The sequence below is a fragment of the Podarcis cretensis genome (genome assembly GCF_951804945.1).
Source record: "Podarcis cretensis genome assembly, chromosome: 2".
In the NCBI taxonomy this organism is placed as follows: Eukaryota; Metazoa; Chordata; class Lepidosauria; order Squamata; family Lacertidae; genus Podarcis; species Podarcis cretensis.
The window spans coordinates 49,659,991-49,685,403 of record NC_137171.1 but is presented as its reverse complement, the minus strand read 5'-3'; the positions used below and the strand labels follow the sequence as shown (position 1 = coordinate 49,685,403).

The 25,413-nt window shown below is 39.4% G+C and overlaps 2 protein-coding genes and 1 long non-coding RNA gene across 5 annotated transcripts in view; 2 read left to right on the top strand and 1 right to left on the bottom strand.

Moving 5' to 3' along the window:
* The window catches only part of LCP2 (lymphocyte cytosolic protein 2), a 36,222-nt gene extending 25,547 nt beyond the window's left edge, over nucleotides 1-10,675 (top strand). Inside the window, 12 exon segments of the mRNA XM_079965169.1 lie at nucleotides 38-57; nucleotides 162-170; nucleotides 172-257; nucleotides 2,296-2,326; nucleotides 2,942-2,954; nucleotides 3,109-3,231; nucleotides 4,953-5,073; nucleotides 5,802-5,845; nucleotides 6,439-6,560; nucleotides 9,304-9,390; nucleotides 9,554-9,709; nucleotides 10,029-10,675. Coding sequence (XP_079821295.1) covers nucleotides 38-57; nucleotides 162-170; nucleotides 172-257; nucleotides 2,296-2,326; nucleotides 2,942-2,954; nucleotides 3,109-3,231; nucleotides 4,953-5,073; nucleotides 5,802-5,845; nucleotides 6,439-6,560; nucleotides 9,304-9,390; nucleotides 9,554-9,709; nucleotides 10,029-10,151 — 935 coding nt within the window. The 3' untranslated portion in view covers nucleotides 10,152-10,675.
* The window catches only part of KCNIP1 (potassium voltage-gated channel interacting protein 1), a 575,203-nt gene extending 561,612 nt beyond the window's left edge, over nucleotides 1-13,591 (bottom strand). Inside the window, exons 1-2 of one of the 2 annotated variants that reach the window (XM_079964903.1) lie at nucleotides 13,495-13,591; nucleotides 11,973-12,038 (exon numbers count right to left, since the gene is read on the bottom strand). In XM_079964903.1, coding sequence (XP_079821029.1) covers nucleotides 11,973-12,021 — 49 coding nt within the window. In that variant the 5' untranslated portion in view covers nucleotides 12,022-12,038; nucleotides 13,495-13,591. Of the gene's footprint in view, nucleotides 1-11,972; nucleotides 12,082-13,494 lie in introns of both variants that reach the window. The other variant, XM_079964902.1, reaches the window with a different exon arrangement.
* A 1,875-nt stretch (nucleotides 13,592-15,466) lies between these two features.
* Nucleotides 15,467-25,108, top strand: LOC307209634. 2 transcript variants are annotated; one of them, XR_013835669.1, is made up of 3 exons: nucleotides 15,467-15,670; nucleotides 24,299-24,456; nucleotides 25,005-25,108. It is a non-coding gene; the product is annotated as an uncharacterized lncRNA (long non-coding RNA). The 2 variants fall into 2 exon arrangements; XR_013835670.1 differs by having other exon boundaries at nucleotides 15,467-15,903.
* Nucleotides 25,109-25,413: the final 305 nt, after the last annotated feature.

Sequence of the window (25,413 nt, the reverse complement as noted above, 5' to 3'; positions counted from 1 at the left end):
TCATTTAATTTGACCTTCCTTTATTCCTTCTTTACAGCCTTTGACCCCTCAGCTGAGGTAAATATTTTATTTTCTGTGACACAGATTATCACAATTAACTGCTTAGCATGACAGACCAAAAGTAATCAACCCTATTCTTTGCTGTTTTTCTTTTATTTTAGAAAAGAGTTAGAAAAGATACAGAAGCCTCCAGTACCATCAGCTGATAGCTATGACAGAAACAATGCTGCCTCTAGAAGGATGCCACCACCTATAAAGTAAATCTACATTTACAATTTTTTTTAAAAAACGTAGTGTAAGCATACAAAATATGTAATATAGTGATTTGTTATTTCCTGACCTTCCTACTAATATATTGGTTGCATAGCTCTAATATCTAGCATGCCTTTGGTCCACTTGTCAGAAGATGAATACTCAGGCTTTTTTCTGCCATATAATAACATATTTTGCAGTGGTAGGTGGGTGGGTTCATTTTGTAATTGGAATGAAATACATTTGTAACTGAATGTTCAGGCAAAGAGTAATGATTTAGCAGAGAGTCATCTTTAAAAAAGTTAAACTGGAGGAAAATATGCAAGATTAAAGTGTTATATAGGATAAGATGACAGCCCTCTTATGGACCAGGAATTGGTTAAGAAACAAGAAAAGAGTAGGAATTAATAGGTAGCTCTCCCAATGGAAAGATGTAGGAAGTGGGTGTCCTCCAAAGTTCAGTATTGGGTTCTGTGCTTTTTAACTTGTTCATTAGTAGTTTAGAGTTAGAGGGTAAGCAGTAAGGTAGTCAGATTAGCTGATCAAATTGGTCAGAATGGTTAAAATAAAAAGGGATTATGAGGAGCTCCAAAAGGAAATTTCCAGACCAAGTGTATGGGCATTAAAATGAGAAGGTTGCAATATGTGGGAGTTTTCAGTTTAGGGGGAGAAGGCAAGTAACAGGAGACATGATAAAGGTGTACATTATACATGGTACAGACAAAGTGGATAAAGGGTTTTTTTCCCTTTCTCGTAATACTAGAATTTAAGGCCATCCAATGAGGCTAAATGTTGGAAAATTCAGGGCTGATACTTCCTCACTCAGCACACAGCTACACTCTGGAATTCTCTCCCACAAGATATAGTGATGGCCACCAAATTGGATGACTTTAAAAGGATCAGATAAATTAATGGAGGGCTAAGCTATTATTAAGGGACGCGGGTGGCGCTGTGGGTAAAACCTCAGCGCCTAGGACTTGCCGATCACACGGTTGGCTGTTCGAATCCCCGCGGCGGGGTGCGCTCCCGTCGTTCGGTCCCAGCGCCTGCCAACCTAGCAGTTCAAAAGCACCTCCGGGTGCAAGTAGATAAATAGGGACCGCTTACCAGCGGGAAGGTAAACGGCATTCTGTGTGCTGCGCTGGCTCACCAGATGCAGCTTGTCACACTGGCCACGTGACCCGGAAGTGTCTGCGGACAGCGCTGGCTCCCGGCCTATAGAGTGAGATGAGCGCACAACCCTAGAGTCTGGCAAGACTGGCCCGAACGGGCAGGGGTACCTTTACCTTTACCTTTAAGCTATTATTGGGGATGCGGGTGGCGCTGTGGGTAAAACCTCAGTGCCTAGGACTTGCCGATCGTATGGTCGGCGGTTCGAATCCCCGCGGCAGGGTGAGCTCCCGTCTTTTGGTCCCAGCTCCTGCCCACCTAGCAGTTCAAAAGCACCCCTAAGTGTGCAAGTAGATAAATAGGTACCGCTTTATAGCGGGAAGGTAAACGGCGTTTCCGTGTGCTGCGCTGGTGCTGGCTCGCCAGAGCAGCTTCGTCACGCTGGCCACGTGACCCGGAAGTGTCTCCGGACAGCGCTGGCCCCTGGCCTCTTAAGTGAGATGAGCGCACAACCCTAGAGTCGGACACGACTGGCCCGTACAGGCAGGGGTACCTTTACCTTTAAGCTATTAGTGCTGGGGGCAGTATGCCCCTGAATACCAGCTGCTGGAAGTACAAGCGGAGAGTTGCACTTGAGTCCTGTTTGAAAGTTTCCCATAGGCACCTGGCCACTGTGAGAACAGGATGATAGCCTAGATGGGACTTCTGATCCCTCAAGGCTCTTTTATGCTCAGTGCCCAAGATGGGTGTTCCTTGCTTATAACAAACACATTTTCACCTAGAAACTAAAATTTTAAATTCTAGCCTCTTTGATGGAGGTTGACTAGCAAAATAACTAGGCAGTAGATTGCAAGCAATGTTTTTTTCTTAAATATTGAGTGTACCAGCTAGTCTCATGATACATACAATTATTTTTATCTTTCTTTCCTATAGGAACAATCAGATAGCTGAAAGGAAGACAGAAGTAAGTATGCATTTTGAGAAAGTGTAGAAACTATATTTAATTTGCTACAATTGAATCTTATTTCGGGGAGAGCCAAGTGTTTAAATCTCACTGTACTTGATCTGAAAACATTTCCTGCTCCAGGAACAGAGTAGGCTCACATCTGCCTAACTTTAAGAACTACATCACATACCTTCTAATAAAACAAGCTGTTTTCCTGAATTAAGGCTAGAGAAAATGAAACTAGAGAAAATAACTATTCTAAGATGATACCTGCTGTGCCACAGGTGCATTATCTAAAAGAAGAAATAATGCTTTTTTGCCTTTAAAGCTATTTAGTTCATATGACATATGCTTATTAGGGCCATATTCAACTAAATTGTTGCACTAGCAGAAGCCAACACAATGATTCCCGCTAGCAAAACAGGACTTCCCCCTCATTGTCCCCCACCCTCTCCACATCTGCTGGGGGGGGGGGGTCAGGATAACCCCCAGAACAGCACACAAGGGGAGGAGAGGGAAGATTTTTCCATCAGGCAAGCACTGCTTAGTACTGCTTTGAATACAGCCCATGATAATCAGCTAATATCTTTAATTAAGTGACAACCCTAATGCTAACTTTTCTTCTTCTTTCAGATGGAAGATGGCAGTATGTAATGTATTTCTTAATTATTCCTATTACTATCATCATTGTTGATATTTATTTGAACATGCAGTTCAGCTTGCTTAGGCCTTCTTCCAGTTAGGGATGACCACTAAGGAGCTAAGTAAAAGGCTTCCCAAAAAGTTGGCAAATTTCTAAGAAAATCTGAAGGAAGAAAAAGGAGATACTAAATTCCACTTTATTTCACTGGAACTCAAACTGCTTTCAGGATTGCCACATTGGAATACTACTGGACCCATCTCCATGCGTGGAATCCTAAAATGTAATGGTAGCCAAGATTATTTTCTTTCAGCAACTGTACTCCAGAAAAATTATGTCAAACTAATCCTTAATTTGGGACACGGGTGGCATTGTGGGTAAAACCTCAGTGCCTAGGACTTGCCGATAGTATGGCTGGCGGTTCGAATCCCCGTGGCGGGGTGAGCTCCCGTCTTTCGGTCCCAGCTCCTGCCCACCTAGCAGTTCGAAAGCACCCCTAAGTGCAAGTAGATAAATAGGTACCGCTCTATAGCGGGAAGGTAAACGGTGTTTCCATGTGCTGCGCTGGTGCTGGCTCGCCAGAGCAGCTTCGTCATGCTGGCCACGTGACCCGGAAGTGTCTCCGGACAGCGCTGGCCCCCGGCCTCTTAAGTGAGATGGGCGCACAACCCTAGAGTCGGACACGACTGGCCCGTACGGGCAGGGGTACCTTTACCTTTACCTTAATTTATCAGTTTCTGCTGTCACTGTTATACTTCAAGAGAGTGGAAGACGTGCTCTGGTCCATGGGGTCACGAAGAGTCGGACACAACTAATGACTAAACAACAACAACTTATTTTGATCTATAAATCCCTGAATGCTGAATACCTTGCATGCAGTTATGCCTATCAATAGTGACCACAAGTATCTGCTTCAGTCTGCTAAAATATTGAACAAGGAACACGGGGAGCTCCTCTCTTAGAACTGTGAAATCTGATCACCGTCAGGACTGGGTGAACCAAGCAGGTCATCTCAGGAATTTTGGGCATTTTTAAGTGGCTACCAACCACTAGCATTTCAGTGTATGTTGGTGGTACCAAATTTCACCAAATAAGGAATTTGACAGCAAATCTGCAGTTTTACCAGTGTTAGTAATACACCAGGATGGATATGGAACTTAACAAAAATGGGCAGATTTTATCATCAATTCAGAAATCTTCCTGGATGCTGTGGTTCTCACTGTATATTCACAGAGGTCAGGGGTGTAGGAAGGGGGGACAGAGGGGGCGGGCCACCCTGGGTGCCACTTTGGGAGGGGTAACAAGATGGCCTCTGCTTTCCCCCAGCTGTAGAGCGGCTGAGGGCGCACGGCGTCTGTATGGGTGCCGTTCGCGCACCGTCCATATGGGATGCCTCTTGCACGGCAGCCTATACGGACAAGTGGCAGCCCATGTAGACTGCACATGTGCGGCATTCCATACAGATGCACATGCAGGATGCCACACATGCACAGTCCATACAGGCTGCGCCACCCTGGGTGCCGGAGAGGGTTCCTCTGCCACTGACAGAGGTTTCTTGTGCAGAAACTTACTATACTAAATTTGTGCAAGCGCTTTAATGTAGCATTAATTCTATCAGGATTTAATAGTTTTGAATGATTAATTTTTTAGCAGTTCTTATTTTTATCTGTATGCTGCCTTGAGTCCCTGTCAGGGAAAAAGGTGGGCTATTAAAAACTAAAAGTAATAATAATAGTAGTAGTAATAGTAAATGCAATGTGTTATTTTGTTCATGCAAGGTGAAGCCTACTGTGTCAGTGAAACTTGAAGATCTGCTGGAACCTCAACTCTCATAGTTTCTATGCTGGAACTACAGCATTTTGAATCTGAAATGAATTCCAGAATATGAGTCAGAAATGCCTAAGCTTTTCCAAAACAAACTGAGTAGTTCCACAAATCTCTTATTCACTGTCCCAATCTGAGTCAGTTAACTGTGTTTTTGTTTTTGGTGTGTGTGTTTTGCAGATATTCACCACAGGTCAGTGCCCCAGCCATTTTTGCAATGTAACACATTTCCAATCAGATCTCCTAAGCCGCATTCTAAACAGAGCCTTTTACCATGCAAGACGATACCTGGTGCAGAAAGGTTTGTTGAATTGAACTGACCATTAGTTGTGTGCTATTATACATTATGTGGAACTTGTTCATTGCTATTCTTAATTCTATAACAGAATTAAATTCTATGAGAATCAAATGCAGTAAGGGCAATTCATCCTGCTCACATGATTGAGACTAACTCCAATACACTGGTACCTTGGGTTACGTACGCTTCAGGTTACATACGCTTCAAGTTACAGACTCCGCTAACCCAGAAATATTGCTTCAGGTTAAGAACTTTGCTTCAGGATGAGAACAGAAATTGTGCTCCGGCGGCGCGGCGGCAGCAGGAGGCCCCAATAGCTAAAATGGTGCTTCAGGTTAAGAACAGTTTCAGGTTAAGTATGGACCTCCGGAACGAATTAAGTACTTAACCCGAGGTACCACTGTAACTGTTTTCCACTCCCTCCCCACCCAGCTATACCAGTTTAAAACTGGCTTCTGTGGGCATAGTTCTGGAATGACTATGTTCCCATACTATAGATAAGAGTACGTACACACACATACACATATACATACACACATTGTCCCGGATAGTTCCTTTATTCATCTTGTGGATTCCCACAAACAATTTCAAACAAGAGAAGAGTTGCAGCCTGCAACCAATTCTGCTATACCAGCAAGTATTTTCTGGCCTCATTTCTAAGATATAAAACTAGTCACTTACAAAGTATCAGATCTCATTTGTACATTGCTAATCATTGTTTATTTTTACAGCACTCTTTCATCAAGTGGATCACTACCACCACATTTTCAGCCAAGTATGTACTGTATAAATACCTCTAACAGCTTTTCCATTAAATATTTTGCGACAATGCAAATTTATGAAGCATAGGTTGTCTGAACACAAGTTGTTTTGTTTCTTGAATTACAAGGTTTTAGAGCAGTATAGTAATGAAATAACCTAAATCAGAAATGGGGAATCTGGCGCACCAGTTATTTTTAGATTCAAATTCCCATGATCCCCATCCAGCATGAACAATGGCCAGGGATAATGGACATTACAGTCCAGCAGGAAATAGATGGAACCAGGTTCTCTAACCTTGATATAAATCAAATAAATGCATTTAGGAATGTCTGTCATAATGCTTCTCATGTTTGACGCTTTGCATTTCTGTGAGATTTTGTGAGTTATGCAGCCTATTTTTCTATCAGACTTGTCTACTCTTTCCCTTCAGTTTGCCAGTTACTGCTTAAAGCATTTAAGTTGTAATGAAACATATTCTCATCGGAAGTCAATTTCATTTTTACTTTGTCAAGATCCTGTCAAGCTTGTGTGGTTCGTTAGAATCATGTTCCAATGTCCATTAAGTCATCTGGATTTAATTATTAAATATGTTCATTTTTTCTGAAGGTAATATTGGCAGAACTGCTTCAAAAGGCCCTGCTGATGGAAGACCACCATTACCAATTCCTAACAGAACATTCACACATTCTCTCAATGCTGAAAATGAAGCGATGGAACAGTACCACAAGGTACAATAATAGCATCAAAAATGTTTAATATATTGTGAATTCCAAGCGAACAATTTATGCGATAGAATGCCAGACCCAGTTCCTTCCAAGGCATACATATGAGGCTGTATTCTTGCCCCACATCTATTTAATCTATTTTTGAATGATATGAAACAACATCTACTCATTGTGAATGGCCACCCTCCTAGGTTAGGACCTAAGGCAGTTCCCATACTTTTATATGCGGATGACACTCTCCTCTCCTGCACCAGAATTGCGCTCCAAAAGTATCTAAAAGCATTCTTTCATTACTGCCAAGGAAATCACCTAGCGATTAATTATTCAAAATCCAAAATCTTAGTATTTTCAAAATGGCTCCCATATAAATAGCGTATTGGTGATCAAGAAATGGAACAAGTTAAATCGAACAAGTTAAAAGCTTTAAATACTTAGGGATCACCTTTTATTACAATCTAAAAAGGGTGACCCATTGTATCAGGACAACCAACTTAGCTAAATGCACTGCAGCATGAATTAAAGGATTCTAATTTTTTTGATGGTAACCAGAATGTGCCTACAGCAGTTAGGGTCTATAGTGCAAAAGTGTTTTTCAACTCCTTTATGGGATTCCCTTATGGATAACTGACTTTAACAACAAAGTTGAGGATGTACAAGCATCCTTCCAACAAATTCTAGGAGCTCCAAAATGCGTCTCCTACAGTGGTACCTCTGATTATGAACTGAATCCGTTCCAGAGGTCCATTCATAACCGGAAACTGTTCTTAACCTGAAGCGCGCTTTCGCTAATGGCGCCTCCTGCATGCAATTTCCGCCCGCATCCTGGGGCAAAGTTTGCAACCACGAGCGCCTACTTCTGGGTTAGTGGAGCTCGTAGCCCGCAGCATGCATAACCAGGAGCATTCATAACCAGAGGTACCACTGTATTTAGCTATGTGTGCAGAGTTAGGCCGGCATCTTTTAGAATCTAGGGGCTGGATTATGACTTTCAAATTCTGGTTAAAAATTTACATTAATACAGACCCGGAAAGTTTCCTAACTTCTTTATTGAGACAGATAGGTAGCTGTGTTGGTCTTCCGTAATCGAAACAAAATAAAAAAATTCCTTCCAGTAGCACCTTAGAGACCAACTAAGTTTGTTATTGGTATGAGTTTCATGTGCATGCACAATTCTTCAGATACATTGAAACAGAAGTCACCAGACCCTTATATATATAGTGAGAGGGTGGGGAGGGGTATTACTCAGAAGGGTGGTGGTAATGGGTGATTGGCTGATAGGTGTGGTAACTCCCTTATAGCTTAAAATATAGATTTACAAAGAGTCTATAATCCAATATTTGTTGAGGGATGTTACTCCCAAAACTACCAAGATTGTTTCAGGGTATTTAGCTGAGATTTTTAAAGCTAAATCAAAAGTTGCCTGATTTGCTCAACGGTGACTATCTAGTTACAGATAGGTAGCCGTGTTGGTCTGCCATAGTCAAATCAAAATAAAAAATTCCTTCCAGTAGCACCTTAAAGACCAACTGTTAGTTCTTGGTATGAGCTTTCGTGTGCATGCACACTTCTTCAGATACACTGAAACAGAAGTCACCAGACCCTTCTATATATTTTGTGGTGACTATCTAGTCTTTTATATATTGTATGTGTTTGGATTACTAATGTATTTGGATGGCTTTGTATGATTTTATGATTTTATTTTTTAAACTTATGCCAATAAGGACCAATAACAGAATACATATGAGCAAAGCATAGGAAAGCTGGGTAAGACAAGCTGAAGAAAAATAGTCCATATGTAGCAAGGAGCAACAGCTTGTACAACAATTCTGCAAGGATTTGTTTATTTATTCCTTGTAGGTACTGAAATTAAAGTCTTATACTGTATAAACATCTTGTGAAAATAGATTCTCTAAACTGGGTGCGCTGTTGCAATCAACATGCAGCAATCAGTGCACATAGATGTGTTTCTTTTAGTATTTGGAGCCATTAGAAATAAAATGGCTAGGTTGTGCTCCGGTGAGGAGCAAATGCAAGCATAAGGACTCATCCACACTTCTGCTTGTCCTGTGCCTAAAAATCATGGGTCTGAGTGGTTTCCCACTTGGCCCGCTCCTTTCCCATGAAAAACTATCATTTTAGAGCAAGTATCAATCCAGAGCAAGTATCAATCCAGAGAAAATTGCCGTTTACTACAATTAAGTGCTAAAAAGCAGTTTTTCCCAGGAGAAAACAGCATGACAAGAGGGAGTGTGGATAATAAGTGTGGTTATAGAGACTTCCCACCAAATCCATCACTACATTCATGACAAAATGCCCATTAACAACAACACACGTAGGAGTTTCCACTCATATATACTACAGATATACAACAGGTTATTTTTACTTATCTGTTTTTCATGATAAGGAGAAAGCTAAACTAAATGTCAGAAAATAATACTGTAATTAAAAATGGGCTGGCATTTTGCTATTGCTATTGATGTCATATTAACACAGGGGCTGGACTAGTGGGCAAGAGCTGCAGCAATTTCACATCAAACTTCCATAAGCAACCCCCCCCCCAAGAAACAATGGCTTCAGTTATAAACATAAAGAGGAGAAAAGAATGATTGGGTACCTTACGAGTAACATATTCAGTTAATAAATACCATACCTGCCTTTCAAAGCTCTGTACTCCTTTGCCCTACACTGGTAATACCATATTCTCACTAATAAACAGCTCTTTGTCTCTCTTTTCATGTGGCTCAAGTATAACCAGCTCCCGCTAAATCAGGAATGGTATGCTGCTGATATAACCCGGACAGATGCAGAAGCTGCTCTTAGGACCATAAACCAGGTGAAGAGTTAAATTATAACATCAATATAGTAATATGAGAAAAATATTGAAACTGAACACACACTCCAAGACTAATCCTGAACACATTTGCTTCGAAATGCAGTTCTGTTCACAGTTGTGATTACATTTGTCTTAAAAATATTTTAATGTGTTACTTTTCTAGGATGGCACTTTCTTAGTAAGAGACAGCTCAACGAAGGCCGCTGATCAACCCTATGTCTTGATGGTGCTTTACAGTGCTAAAGTATACAATATTCCAATACGTTTCCAACTGGAAGATAAAGTGTATATATTAGGAACTAGCTCAAAAGGGAATGAGGTATGATGTAATGTTACTTTATTTATTTATTTATGTATGTATGTATGTATGTTAATATTTATTACTTATTACTTATTAAATATAATACTTTCTACATAATGACATCTCTTCTTACTACTTCTCCTTCAAGGTTTCTCAAATGAGAGTGCAGTAACTGAGCAGAATCAAATCTAGGCTAACAGCAAAAACTAGAACCAAAGATAGTTTATTTACTGTCCCTAAAGAACAATTTGTATAAAACAAAGAGCCAAAATGACGTTGCTTTAACTTTCTCTATAGCCAGAATCATTGACTGATTGACATTCTGTAAACCACACAGGATTTTGCTTCGGTGGCTGATATAATTGATTACTTCAGAAGAATGCCTCTTCGACTGATAGACGGAAAGGATCGGTGTTCAAGAAAGCAGTGCTTGCTGACATACACGGCTGGATCTCTTTAAAAGATAACAGAAAATTTCCTGGAGGATCACCTATTTATCTTTGAAAGAGAAAGCCAGAAGAGTAACTGATTTATATTTGGTGAACTTCTCTTATTTTCATGTTAAAATGCAAGTTCATTTCTTGCCTTAAGTTCTCAAACTGAAAACATCAGTGTATTACTTCTCACTAAGCATACGCTTCATGAGACAGTTTCATGTGTGTGATAGCCACTGTCTGAAATGCAACATTACACAGACTGAAAATAACTGTGTGGTCTTACAATTTGTGTACATATTTCTTTACATGTGAATGCTTTTTGTGGAGTAGTGTTGTATAAAATACAATAGACATATTCACCTGAGAATAGCTTGGTGTATTTAAGTTGTTTGATGCTCTCAAACACAGTATCCATGCTAATGTCTAATGTTTGTGGGAACTATATCTGTGTACTATACTGTATTTCACATATGATAACAGCAATTAGTTTAAGATGCTGCATTTTCAGATGCAGCTAGAATCAATAAAGTATCTATCTGTTTTTATATTCCTTCTTCCACTGCTAACCTTTATTACTACCCATTTCTCTCACACAAATAAACTTCCATTCTCTGTATGTATCTTTTCAAGTTAGCCACTGTACAAGATGGACTCCCATAATACAAATGACAACCCTTTAAGTATTGCTTTAGTCCTCATATAATTACTAGGAGCTGCTGCCCCCGTTCTTTCCACTCATCAACTCCACCTACACGTCAACCTCTTTGCCAACTATTCAGCCGCACCTGGCCAACCCCTCCTCCCTTTATACCTCACCTTGCCTAACATCACAGCTCACCCCAAGCCCCACCACTTTTTAAAGGAAGAGAAGGTGCTTCAAAGAGTGGCTTCTGAAGTGCCTCCCCCTCTGTAAATCTTGTTGCAGCCACATTTAATGGAGGGGGCAGGCATTGCACACAGTGGTTTGCAGTTCCCGCTTGCTCATCTGGAACTGGCATGGCCACCTGTTGGCAGCTACATAAACTGCAGCATGACAGCTATACATTTTTATGTATATAGGAAATTCAATCATATACTCATAGATTCTATCCAGTACCAATAATTCCTATTATTTCAAATTCCTGCCTAGACTTCACAAACTTTAAGCCACTGTCCATCTGACTTATCAAGGACAAATTTGCAATTATGTTACCATCACATGGCAGGGTGAAGCCCAGTCTAAAAGTCTAAAAGTCAGTTTGAGTTCAAAAATCAAAACCAATCACAGTACTTTGTAAATCTTACTGAATCGTTAAATTGGATTGGATTATTGGCCTTAATTCTGCAACACTTTATTAAGAAATCCATCCTTATGTTCTGATAAGGTAAGATACTATACACATATTTTCTTTCTGTTATTTAAGAACATTAAATGTGCACAGCTTTGTGTCCAGTAAAAGTAGAGCACAGTGGAGATACAAGGGATGAGAAGAAGCTATTCTAGTAAAAGCTCACTGCTCCTTTTTTAAAAAAAATTGAGGATTTGGGTGATATATTTTTGTATCCATTTATTCCTTAGCTTGCTCTACACACCTACTATGTGCAGTAAATAAAAGAATAGCACCAGCTAACTTAACACACCAACGCCAACTACACAAAAACAGTAATTTAATTAGTAATCAAATATAGCATGCAATTCAAAAACTCAACACTTGACAGACTTTGTAAAGTGTCTCAAAGGAACAATATTGTCCAGGGGCATAAAAAGTTAGGAAAGATAAAATTTATCTTGCAGCTTGCCCTTTTAAATGTAGCACCAACTACTGACAAAGTGTTAATGAAGAGGGACAATAAATGGAACTCACAGATTTGTGGACTCCTCACGTTTCTTTTCTTCAGCTTCTGTTGAAACATCTGTTAGAGCTGGATGGCTGAAGTTCAGAATAAGATCACAAAGCAGCAGTTGGGTTTTTACTGTAGAACAACAATATTTCTGCATTTATTCATTTAGTCTGTTAAATTTATAACCGTGTGAAAGGGAGCACCTAATTTCAACACACACACCCCTTTCACTATTGGTAAATCTACTTCCTTCCTCCCCTCCAAACCCTCTACAGTGGTACCTCGGGTTACATACGCTTCAGGTTACATACACTTCAGGTTACAGACTCCGCTAACCCAGAAATAGTACCTCGGGTTAAGAACTTTGCTTCAGGATGAGAACAAAAATTGTGCTGTGGTGGCACGGTGGCAGCAGGAGGCCCCATTAGCTAAAGTGGTGCTTCAGGTTAAGAACAGTTTCAGGTTAAGAACAGACCTCCGGAACAAATTAAGTACTTAATCCGAGGTACCATTGTATTCACTATTGGGAAATTTAAAAATGGCTACAATGTTTTCATTTGGGGGAGAATTGGAAGACATTTGCAGGCAAATGTAACGCTTCTGAGAGCATGAAACCTATCAATTGTCAGAAGGATAACTGCAACAGTTGTCCCACAAGGACAGCCATTACAGCAAAAGTAGGGAACATTTTTGGCCCATTGGCCACATCTTTTTCTCTCTCCATCTCAGCAGGGTTTCACTGGAGTTTGGGACCATCTACTGGTCAATCATCTGTTGTCATAATGATGCCTGGTGATTGACAACTGTCAAGGTTTGGGCTTTGCACAGAGCTTCCCAACAGTTAGCTGGTTTTCAGGCACTTGGAAAATATTCCAAGAGGGCTTTGCAAGCCCCATGCTTGGGAACTGCTGAACACAGGGCTTGCAATCTTTGCTCAGTACTTCCAGTGTCCAACAATTAGCTGGTTTTTGATCCCTTGGGAAGCACTGTGCAGACTTTGCAGGCATTGCCAATTGGTAGGGCCCACAAAGCCCCTTTCAACCAAGTCTTGCCATTACCTGATATCTGGTGTCATGTATAGGGCAGTTGTTCATGGCTTGGTGAAAACAGCCTGGTGGGCCAAATGGGGAGGCCTAGAATGCCAAATTTGGTCCACAGGCCAAAGGTTTCCCACCCATGAATTATAGTTTGAGGCATACTCATCCCCTCCTGCATTCACTAAATAGGAGCAGGGGAAAGCTGTAGCTTCCCCCCCTTTTGAAAGTAGTAAATAAAATTTGCAGACACATAGCAATGACATTTAACATTAACAGAAATAATGTGTTCCTGAATAATTGTGACTTCAACAGTAGATGCACAGGTTATAACCATCATGCATTAAGAGGAAGTGGAATAATACTTTATTTTCTTATGCAGTTAGGTAAGTTTGTATATATTGATTCATATACAATACATCATTTCCTAGAACTCTTCAGGCAGTAATCATCACATAATAGGAAAATAAATCATTATCTTCATTCTGACAATAGAAGCATTAATAATTACCCATAAGTTTATTCAGTTCAGATGACATTTTATCCATATTTTTAATTGCATTGTCAATAGTAAACTGCTGATCATCATCATTCTTTGACATCTAAAAAAGACCAAGAAATCAGAATGAGAATCAGTAACTTTCTTAGGGTTAATTATATGAGAAATTATATGCTTAAATTTTACTTTCATGTGTTAAAACATCCTTACAAGGATCACTTGTTCAAAGGGCTTAAAAACTGTATAATCTAAATTGGAAAATAGCTGTGATGAGAAAACCAGCTCCTTCCCCAAACAGAGAGCAGATTCTTCTGACACGACTAAAAAAAAAAGCCAGTGGCAAGATAATTTTAGTCTAAGTACTCTATATGTTCACACAATACAAGCATACAGCTGTAACTATTTTGTAATGAACAAGTACAGTTGGCACCAGCTAGAGATTTAGACCTCACTGGAATAAGGAATTTTGCATCTGGCAAGCCACAAGTATGTTAGGTACTGGTGGAGGCATCATTTTAAAAAGCTCCTCTGACTAAAGAAAAATCAGATCTTCATTGTGTGTGGATGTAATCCTTCTGAACTAGGGAATGTGAGTAATCCCAAGGAGAAATCAGAGGTTTTATGACATCTCCAAGTCTGTGACTGTAGCTACTTATCTAAAAGGCATTGCATGGTTTCCCTAGAAAGCATATGCTATGAAAATAAAAAGAAGTTCACCTGCCGAAGACAAAAATTCTTCCTTACTGTTTGTAAAGGGAAACAAACACTGAGAAGTTTGTGTTCAAACTAGCTACAGCCATTTTTATAAAAATCCTTAACCACAAGAGGGTGCCATCATATTGCAGTAATAATACTGTCATCTTTGGAAGTTAATCATAGGTTCATTGTTGACATTTTATTACATTTCTCACTGAACACTTTAGGACTAATCAGGTATGCTCTATGGAAGCAAATGTAAAGTCATTTCCCCCTTAAATCATTGGGAAAATGTAAAACATTTTTTGTGGATTATAAATATAGTGACTTTTCTTTCCAGACTTGTATAAAATATTACTTCCAGGAAAGCTCACGGAATTTAGAACATTTTGTCCAAAGGTAAAATTGCTAGTTGAGCCCCAGGGGTTTTTTTTTGTTGTTGTCTTAAGAAATGGCTGGGTTGGTTTTTTTTAGCGTGTGCATATAGATATAGATATAAGACAGAATTTCAATAAAGGGGATGAATGTTGAGGTAAATGAACGTAATGGAAACAAAGAGTTGAGCGGATTAAAATTCCTGAGTGGCTGAGGGAAACCAGAAATGAGAGTGCTGGAGGGATAAGCGAACACGGTTTATAATTATCAGATAATTTATTATTGGGAAATACTCTAAATGGCGGGGTCTAACTGCCGCACTTCGAATCCCCACCACCACTCGAAGGCTGGGCAGAGAGAAGTTTCAACTCCTGTGTCGGCGCCTCCTCAGAGAGAGCGTTTCTCTTCACCACAGATCTGACGCGACGCCGCAAGAGGCCGCTGACCGACAAGCCTCACAAAAAGAACCATTTTAAACTGGAAATCCGCGCGCCCGCGCGCTCGACGCCACTGCTACTCGCGGCAGCGCGAGCAGGAAAAGGGAGCCTCTGAATTGCGGGGACGTGACCTGGGTCAAGATATTAGCACACAGCCATAAAATATCCCTCCTGCGGGGCGGGGAATGGGGTAAAAATAGTTTCTCTCTCTCTCTCAGTGCTTCTGAGGAGAACTACAGGCGCGCCCACATCTTTTCAACCCAAAACCTGACTAGGTTTTTTTGAGTGCTTAGTAAAGTGAAGTGAAAGAACCATCACATCCAAATTTCAAGCCCCAGAAGAGCACACATTCCTTAGCCGTTATCAGTTAAAAGAAATAAATGTATAGCTTTTCAGTGCTCCCCCCCCCATAAAGAGTTGCCGGGACTCACCACAAACACCTCCCTCGTTAGAAGGGCAATGGCACCCACCTGAGGTGCCGGAACTGAGTTCCCGCGAGTTCCCGCCATTCTTATGGCAATGGGAGAGGCCAGCGGGAAGGTGAACTGAGCTGAAAAGGCTGCCTGGATTTTGGGCTCTGAGGAAGCTCGAGCGAGAGGTCCACGCAAGGAGCTGGAGCAGGGAGTGATTAACAAGCGGGGAGAAAGGAGAAGTTTAAATAGCAACATAAAAACCTGAAGGTCGCATTCACACCATACATTTGAAAAGAGTGATTATGCCTTTCCTTTTTTTTTCATACATGGAGAATCCTGGGAACTGTAGTTTGTTAAAGAGTGCTGCTAACTTGGCCCTCCAGCTGTTTGGGGACTACAACTCTCATTATCCCTAGCTAACAGGACCAGTGGTCAGGGATGATGGGAATTGTAGTTCCAAAACAGCTGGAGGGTCAGGTTTGACCATGCCTGCGTGACAGGTATAGTTGCTAGCATAGTTCCCAGGACTCTCCATGGCTAACCGTGGCATAGTAGCTTGTGCTTTAAATGTTAATTCTAAGGAAAAAGAAAGCCAAAGCTTGGCATGTGGACCCGTAAAGGGGGGGGGGGTAGAATATGTGAAGGAAAGTGGAGTTGTTTAGCTCTTAAAAACAGAGGACTTGCTAACTTCACTATCTGCAGCTGTATGAATATTATTTCTGCATATGTTGCTCTGAGTTAATTGCAAGTATATGGGTGAGCGGGGATGCGGGTGGTGCTGTGGTGTAAACCACTGAGCCTCTGGGCTTGCCAATTGGAAGGTTGGCGGTTCGAATCCCCGCAACGGGGTGAGCTCCCATTGCTCAGTCCCAGCTCCTGCCCACCTAGCAGTTCAAAAGCACGTCAAAGTGCAAGTAGATAAATAGGTACCGCTCCGGCGGGAAGGTAGTCATACTGGCCACGTGACCCGGAAAAACTGTCTGCGGACAAAGGTCGGCTGCCTCAGCCAGTAAAGCGAGTTGAATGCCGCAACCCCAGAGTCGTTTGCAACTGGACTTAACTGTCAGGGGTCCTTTACCTTTATATGGGCAAGTAATTATATCTATGGCACAGTACACTATGAAAGGAATCAATTAACTGGTGCTTGCTTAGTCAGATTCGGGGGGGGGGTTAATCCCTCCTGTCCTCCTCACTCCCCATTAATCTAATTCTTAAAACTAGAAGTGTATTGCTTTTCAGTACAATCTGCATAATCCGGGTTTGAACACTCTCTGAAAGGCAGGGAAAAGAAAACAATTATTATACACCATTCGGTCAGAGGAAGACAAAGCCATTACCTTGCGATCTGACGTCTTGCTGAAGAATTTTGAAATACTAATTTCCACATGCTTCATTATAATAGTGAAATGGTGCCAACCAGAGAGAATGGGGTGATTTCTGCACACCTGCTGGAGGGGAACCGACAAGATCAAGGGCAGAACATACATGTTGTCCTGAAATCCTGGCAACCTGAAAGCAGATCACTGAGGTGCAAACCTTCAGGCTTAGCTTCAGGTGGCTGCTTAGCTGGACCTGAGGTAAAGGGAGATACATACATACATACATACATACATACATACATAATTTTATTTCTATACCACCTTTCTGCAGTACAACATGGGGCAGGGGAACATAGCTACAACATAACAACAGTAGTCATAAACAATAAATAAAACATAATACACAGCCAAACAGAACAATTTCCACATAAATCTCAAGATCTAAAATAAAGATGCAAAAAACCAACAGCAACAACCCCCAAAAACAAAAAAACTAAATACCACCTTAGCCCAAGAGTCTGATGTCCTACCATGCACAGATTTTACACTCCTTCCAGCTCAGGGTTTTAAAAAAAAAATTTTAAGGACTCTGACTCCTTCACAGCTTAAAGACTCCTGGATATGGAGTCAGAGAGAAAACCACTTTATCCTGTCCCAATTAAATACACAAACAAGTGGGCGAAACAAACCACAACCCAGGCTTAGTGTTATGTCCAAACTGTGTTAGGAGATTGTTATGTTGTGGGCGAACATATCAGACGACACAGCAATTCTTCCAAAGCAGCTCTTTATTTGTAAGCTGGAACAGAACAGAACTGAGGAGCTCAGTCAGCCTGCTTATATAGAGCTCCACTAGAATGCAACAGTAACCATTTTCTGTAACTAGCCAATCACTGAACGTCACTTTTGATCCTTCATTTACATACAAACTATCCAATCACTGAACGTCACTTTCGATCCTTCATTTGCATACAGTAACTATCTACAGTATCCCCCTGCTGGCCCAGGGTGAAAACTTCAGTACATAACAGAGACCTCTATTCCCCTTAAAAGAGCTGTTGTTTTCAGAGTATTGTGAAAGTCAATTCCCCTTCGTAGGAGGACTGTAGCTCGCTGAAGGGAATATGGGTCTCCTAGCAACTCTGACCACCCTTTAACAAACTATAGTTCCCAGGTTTCTTTGGGAAGAGGGGGCCATGACTGTTTAAAGTGTCATGATACTGCTTTAAATGTACAATGTGTATGGGTGTGGGTTGTGTGTGTGCGCGTACACACACACACGTGTACTTTGTTATTGCTTCTGGCTTTCTGTGACTGATGTACCTACTCAGTTTTAAGTGGTATATATACATTTGCTTTAGAACTCTACTTATTGACATTAGGCAGGTACCCTTAATGTATTGTTTTAGACACCTGCTGAAAATATTTTATCAGACCTAACCAGACATATAATTTAGTTACCTATATTTGTTTTTAAAGCATAACTGGCTTTATCTGTGTTTTACTGAGAATTATTTTATGTATATTCATTTAATAGTTTTGTGGATCTTAACTGTGTTTTATCTACATTTTATTTGTACTCCACTTTTAAATGAACAAAAAATATATTAAAAATAGTCAGGAGATACATCATTAAACACGATTAACAACCTCCATTCTTAAGTGTGTTGAGTTGTTCAGTTTGTACAACATAAATGCCATTTTGCTTAAATTCAATTTATGTCATGTAGTTGAATGGATAGAATCAATTTATTATATCTCAGTACCCCCCCCCCAAAAAAAATCAACACTTCCAGCTGTTAACTCATATTCAAATGCTGATACATACACAGACCAGAATATTTATCACAGCCACAAATCTCTAAGGAAATGACTCCATATACTTAATATTTCAAGCACAAATACACTGGCACTATTTTAAAATTAAAACTAATTTTGTTTGTTCTGACAATATGGCAAAAAAACATCACTTATACCAAGTGATAAATTATCCTGTAGGAGGCATAGTGAGATATTGTTGGAGGAATTCTACCTTTGCAATGACCTTATGGCACTTTCCTGTAATTACGTTTTAGGCTTGGATATTTCATATGCTGGATGTATTAAATGAGGTATGAACAGAATTTTAAAACTTGATGTGATTACTCACTGCCATGGTGACATAAATGTGTGTTGTGAACTCCTAGAATTGCATTCAAAATTAAAAGCTTTTATTTACACAATGGCATAAGAGGCGGATGTATGGATGGTATTTATTGTGTTAGGGTTGCTTTAAAATTTACTGAATTCAGCTTTCAAACTGAAACAGGTTTAAAATGCCACTGTGATTTCAATGGAGTAAAGGAACGGAGATGAGCAACGCTCAGCCTATCAAAGGTTTCAGCAGCTGCTCTGACTGCAGCCATCCTCCCAATCAGTCATTAGAGCTGACAGAGGGATGCAGGTGGCACTGTCGTCTAAACCACTGAGCCTCTTGGGCTTGCAGATCATAAGGTCAGCAGTTTGAGTCCTCGCAATGGGGTGAGCTCCTGTTGCTCTGTCCCAGCTCCTGCCAACCCAGCAGCTTGAAAGCATACGAGCATAGATAAATAGATACCACTGTGGCAGAAAGGTAAACAGTGTTTCCATGTACTCTGGCACTCATCATGGTGTCCCATTGTGCCAGAAGCAGTTTAGTCATGCTGCTCATATGACTTAGAAAGCTGTCTGTAGACAAATGCTCCCTCAGCCTGAAGCGAGATGAGTGCCACACCCTAGTCAAGGGTCCTTTACCTTTACCTTAGAGCTGATAATCACCAAGTTCTTCCTGATCATCTGCCTATAGGCAATTCTCAGAAGTATTCGTCTCACCCCTCATAATGTAGTGGACATCTGAAAAAAAGTGTATTTCATTCATCTGATAAAACTTCTGCTATGTATAGCCTTTCTACCCAACAAAAGCCATCGGGCCATCAAGGTGACTCATATTTACATTATAATATTAAATTAAAACTTTGTCATTTAAAAAAGAAGTAACTGTAAAACCAATCAGATAGTATGTACTAAAATAAAGTCTAGCTAAACAGCATGGGCAAAACCTTTTATTTATTCAGAATATCTTGACCTGCCATTGAAAGGCCAAGGGGAGTTCAGCTGTCAAACCAGTCTAGGAAGGATGTTCCGAAAGAATACCACTGTCAAAAGGCTCCACTCCATTGTTGTAACTATTGGTCTAACCACAGAGACATAAAATATTCCAAGCAGGGAACACTCTGAAGATCTCAGCATGCAAAAAACCCCTCATACATAAGGAAGCAAACATTTATTTACATAAGCAGGACCCTTCAAGGTGCCAAGCAACAACCAGGCAGCTATGGTCTAATTCTTAACAGTTTTCAAAGGCACCCCGCGTAAATCATATTACAGTAATCTAATTGAAAGGTATGGTTGTGAACCCCATGCATCTTTCTAACAATTAACATTGACCTGAGCCAACATTACTATGTTCTTGATAATAAATCTCCAATTCAGATAGAAGAACAGTGAGGGCAAGTTAAACCAAATGAAATCAAAGTTGCTAAATTTTCATGATTTATTCTGGGGTATGACTCTTTTACATAGAGGCACACTCTTTTGTTTTCTATTTCATAAAGAAGCATATTTTACAAAAAAAAGCCCACTTATTCATCTTGGGTTAATAAGTGTTTCTCATTTTAAGATGAATGAGTTTACCTTCTGGTAGCACCTAATTCAACTTGATAGTATATGTGAGAAAAATGTTTAAACATGGCATGACTTCAGAAGCATTAAGCCCTCTTCATCTTCACTTATTACTTAGTCAGAGCATGACAGAAAGAAATACAAAGCAGGATTATTTTTTATGTCTCATATTGTTTATTATCTCTTGACACTGCTGGAACATGCAAATCAATCTTCTCTTCCTCCTAAACTTAAATGAGATGCATTTTTAAACTAAAGCAAACAGCAGTAGTAAGAACATTTTAAAGTTAATTGCCAATTTGTGGTAATATAGCAGCTTTTTCATGCTGATAACTGTAAGAGCTAAATCTATATAAACAAAGTGACCTCTGAAATTCAAATGCACTTTACATGTGCAATGTTTGTGTTCCTAGTTTATCTTAAGTATTTTATTCAGATTTCTCTGCTTGTGGCTCTGCTTCAGAGGTGGATTACTGCTTTTCGTTTCAGTTAGTTTTGCATGAAGATATTGAGTTTCTTTCTCTCTGGATTTATTCCTTTGTACTGTAAGAATGTATATAAAGATAAACTGCTTAAGGGATCAATATTACTTGTGTTTAGTCAATGCCTTCTTTATTCCTTTTTGCATTAGCTTATGAAGAAGATTAAACATATTTTTAACATATCTAATGACATTCTCAGTTTTGTTTTTTCAATATCTGCCCTTGATCCTAACAATACAATTTTTATTACTCTTTAAAAAATTGGGAACAGCCTAGGTTGCTGGACTCAGTGCCCTTTTGACGTGGGCCACCTCCAGTATGCCATTCTCTGTCCTTTCTATAGAGTTTATATCCAAAGATAACTGTGTCCCATTAGTTCTCACCACTCTACCAGGTTGTCATTATGTCCACTGTATCCATGCTGCCCTCTATGACAAGCCCTCCAGTTCACCCATCTTGGCTCAGAGGCTTCTAGAATTAGTGTATAAACAACCCTGAGCAGGGATGTTAAAAGGCATCATTTTTTATTCTACATTGTATTTGTTGCATTCAGAACTGTCTCCATTCTGCTGCAGTTCATCTTCTGCCAAAACCAACATTATTCAACTCACTGTCTGCAATAGTGAAATTATGTAATTAATTACATAAATTATGTTATTAGATTATTCCACTCCATTTCAAGGCAAAAGGATGGCAATTTTATGGATTATATAACATTTGCTGACTGAAAGCATCAACCATGGTGAACAACCGCGATCTCCACTCCTGTTTTATTGGAACTGTCCAACATAATATTCATCCCTAACTCTGAGTAAGACCTAGTTGGATACAAACTAGTGTTTTGAATTATATTTATTGTTGTACTTTGATACATTACATGAACCAACCTGGGAATAATTTTAGTGTTGAAAAGCAGGATAAATAAAATAAATAAATAAAGATTAATATAATTTCAGTCCAGATTTCCACACATTTTTTTACTATGCTAGAAGCATGCTTATGGACATTGTTTATGACCATAGCATTTGACTGCCGAACTCACCTTGCAGTGAATTAAGTAGCTGTAGAATTGTCAAGGCTTCCAGTGAAATTTTCCTTTTTCTGCTTTATATTCATCATGATCCTTGGCTCCTTCTCAAGTAAATACGCTGACATTTAGAAGTAAAATGATGGATGAAAGGTTTTTTTTGTAAGCACAGGCCTTATTCTTGGGACTCATCACAATTTTGCCGCACATTGATTCAGAGTAAAATCATTTTTAAATGATTGAGAGATAATATTCTTCCAAGTTTTTTTCTGAAGTGTGCACTGAATAATACAATTGAAAACGTCTCAATTCAATAAAAATATGTTTCAAAAGAGTTGTCCCTGACAACAGAGAGATTATCAAGTTACTCGCAAGAACACGGATCTATCAGTGGTGCTTCTGATAGGTTTGCTAATCCCAGCTGTTGTTTTAAACAAGAGATACTTTATATTTGATGCATTTGAAGGAAGAAGCTTGGGATCAGGAATCAGATAAATGCATTTATCATAAGATAAGACAAATCACCACGCTTCCTCCCTCGAAGTAGTATTGACAACAATCGGGTTCTTAAGAGGAGCAATACAACAAAAGTTGTTTTCCAACACATGATATGCTTGTTATTCAGCACACTAAAGGCAATTGTGCAACTCCCCAGTGACTGTGATAAAGTCTCCAACCATCCTACACAAGCTATTGCTTTGTAATGTTGCGGTATTAATTTGTTTTTGCTGTATTGTCCTTGTAAAAAGAGAGTTTCTGGGGGCTGTCTGAAATGCTTCAAATACTATTCCTGCATTGCTTTTATCACACATTGCAGGAGTGTTTGAACATTAACCTTTATGTGCTACGTGATATGGGGGTGGTGGGTTAGTTAGGGGAAAGTATGGGAAATATAAACAAACTTTCTCGGGCATTACTGCAACTTCAATAAGTAGATCAGAGAGTGCCGTATTTTCTGTGGTTTTGAATTTGCCATGAATAAGTGTAATGATTTATCAGCTATGATCCCAAACCAGAGAGATGTAAGTGCTGCAGAATACTAGCTTCCATAGCTGCATTTGAACGTAGCCTCTATTCCCCCACACTGTGTTTTTTGTACTTCTGCAAAGCTTGGAGTTCCCCCAGGCCTGCTAACTTCTCCATGTTAAGTATGGATACTGAGCTACACAGACCAATGGTCTGACTCAGTATAAGGCATTTTCCTGATTACCTTGGTTTCATAAAGGTTGGCACTCAGAGAAATGAGTTCAGGATCAATATATAATATGCTAAAAAGTTGAGATTGGGCTTATAGAATATGATGTATCTCAGCAACCTTTGATCATTACAACAGCACATAATTATTTTATTTTTTCTAGTTGTTGAAAGTCATGCCGTGTATTTATTCTTGCTGTTTAATTATATATGCTGTATTTTAACTTTTTATGTAATCAGCTGTGTGATTCCTATCGCAATGAAGAACATGTAATAAATATTTCAGATAAATCAGCTCTGGCATGCACATGGAGAGTTTTAATACCCTGGAGCTTCTCAGTAAACATTTAAATGCAAAGATCACTTGGCATAAGCTGAATCTGACATCTTCATAGAAGTGAATGAGGAAGCCCTCTTGTGTTAGAACGGTAGTGTTGTGGATTCAGGGTGTTATATTTTAATAAAAACACTGACCATTGTTAATTATGGAGCAAATGTGACAAAAATTAGGACAAACCACATTAAAAACAACATGAAGTCCTTTGGCACCTTAGAGACTAACAACTCTATTATAGCAAAAGCTTTTGTATCCCACAGTATACTTCATTGGAGGAATGAAATGTTATCCAGAGTTATAGGTTGGGTAAATTAACTTGCAACTCAGGATAAAACTTTGTGAATCTGATGAAATGGACCATAGTTCACAAAAGCTAATACATCTGTTAATATTTATGGCGCTCTTTGTAGTCCTTACTGCAACAGACTAACATGGCTGCATCTTGGAAAATGCAGTAAAATAATGGACCAATGAAAGTTTCACCTTCACATCTCATAATGATTCACCTGTTATTCCTCTTTGGTTGGGGTGCAAAATTAACATCGCCCAATGTAAAGCCAGCAGGCACTCTTCTAGTCAATGACCTTTCTCCTCTGTACAGACTTGTTTGCAAGAGTACACAGACACAAGTGGGCACAAACACATTGAGCTTCAGCACCCAGCAAAGGCTTATTTTGCAAAGAAACACCAAGTGTTAGTTGTTGAAACTATTTTGTGCATTCCCACAAACAAATGACACTATTTAGAATATTTCCTTTCTGACCAGTAGATAAAGTCTTTCATGTTGACAATGCTAATATTATATGCAAAAATATATTTTGTCTTTATATTTTGCAGATTTTATTGCTTTATATAAATTGCCCAGCAGGGACTCATTTTGAGAAAGAAGACAATTTCTCAGGACTGCACTGGACAGGGTCAGGATATTAGATTGCTTAAGGAAGGAATAGGAAAAGAAAATGATCTTCTGCGAGCCTCATGCATACATAAGTGAAGTAGGTCCCAACAATTTTTAAAAGTTACTTCTTGAATTGCTTTGTAGAAGGTGTCTTCCTAAATGAATATTATACAATGCTTTTACTGCTTGTACTTAAAAAAAAAAACTGCTTTAGCTTTCACAAGATACTATGGCATGACAATAAAGAACTTGTCAGTGTGGGGAACACTCTGTTTTATAGCTAGAAACTATACTTTTGTGACCACTTCTTTTTTTATTAAAGAAAAACCACAATTCTGAATAAAATAAGGAGCAAAGGGTATGTGAAAAAAGTAATATTTCTGAGAGAAATTACAGAGCAGGTTGTAAGGAATCATTTCTTCTTGAGTGTTACTGAGACTACATATTTACACAATTGGTCTCTGGAGGATGGGTGTCTAGAATTAGCCTGCCTGAACATGAATGAACATTATTAATTACTGCATTTAAGAGAATTCAGATAAGTAAAGCCTTTCTAGTAAATGTTTCATGAGGTTGATATTGTTCTTGTAAATATCTCTTTTCGCTTAATGGTTCAAACAGCAGTGTTAATTTTATTTCTTTCAGCTAATATAACCATGCTGTCTTCTACCTTGCTTGAAAAGAATTTTCTCCAGGAGGTATCCTTTAAAAACAATAAACTACAAATAAAAACATTCAATTTAATATTATGATATAATGCAAAAGCTTCATTTTGAGAGACAACTTGTGAATGCTTGTGAATGTTTATTTTGCTATCAAAGAATTTTTTGTGTTGGAAAAGGAAATGTCTTCATAGTTCGCATTGGTCAGCATAGCAATCAGATATTATCTGAAGCACAGATATGTGTTCTTAATTTTAGAAATAAATTTCAGATCCAGATTCTGATACTATCAGAGCCCTGTCAAACTGGTTGGATGCACCTTTTCATTCAAATCAGAACCCATCCAAAGACAAAACTCACTGTGTGTGACTGCAGCTGAATCTACTACAGCA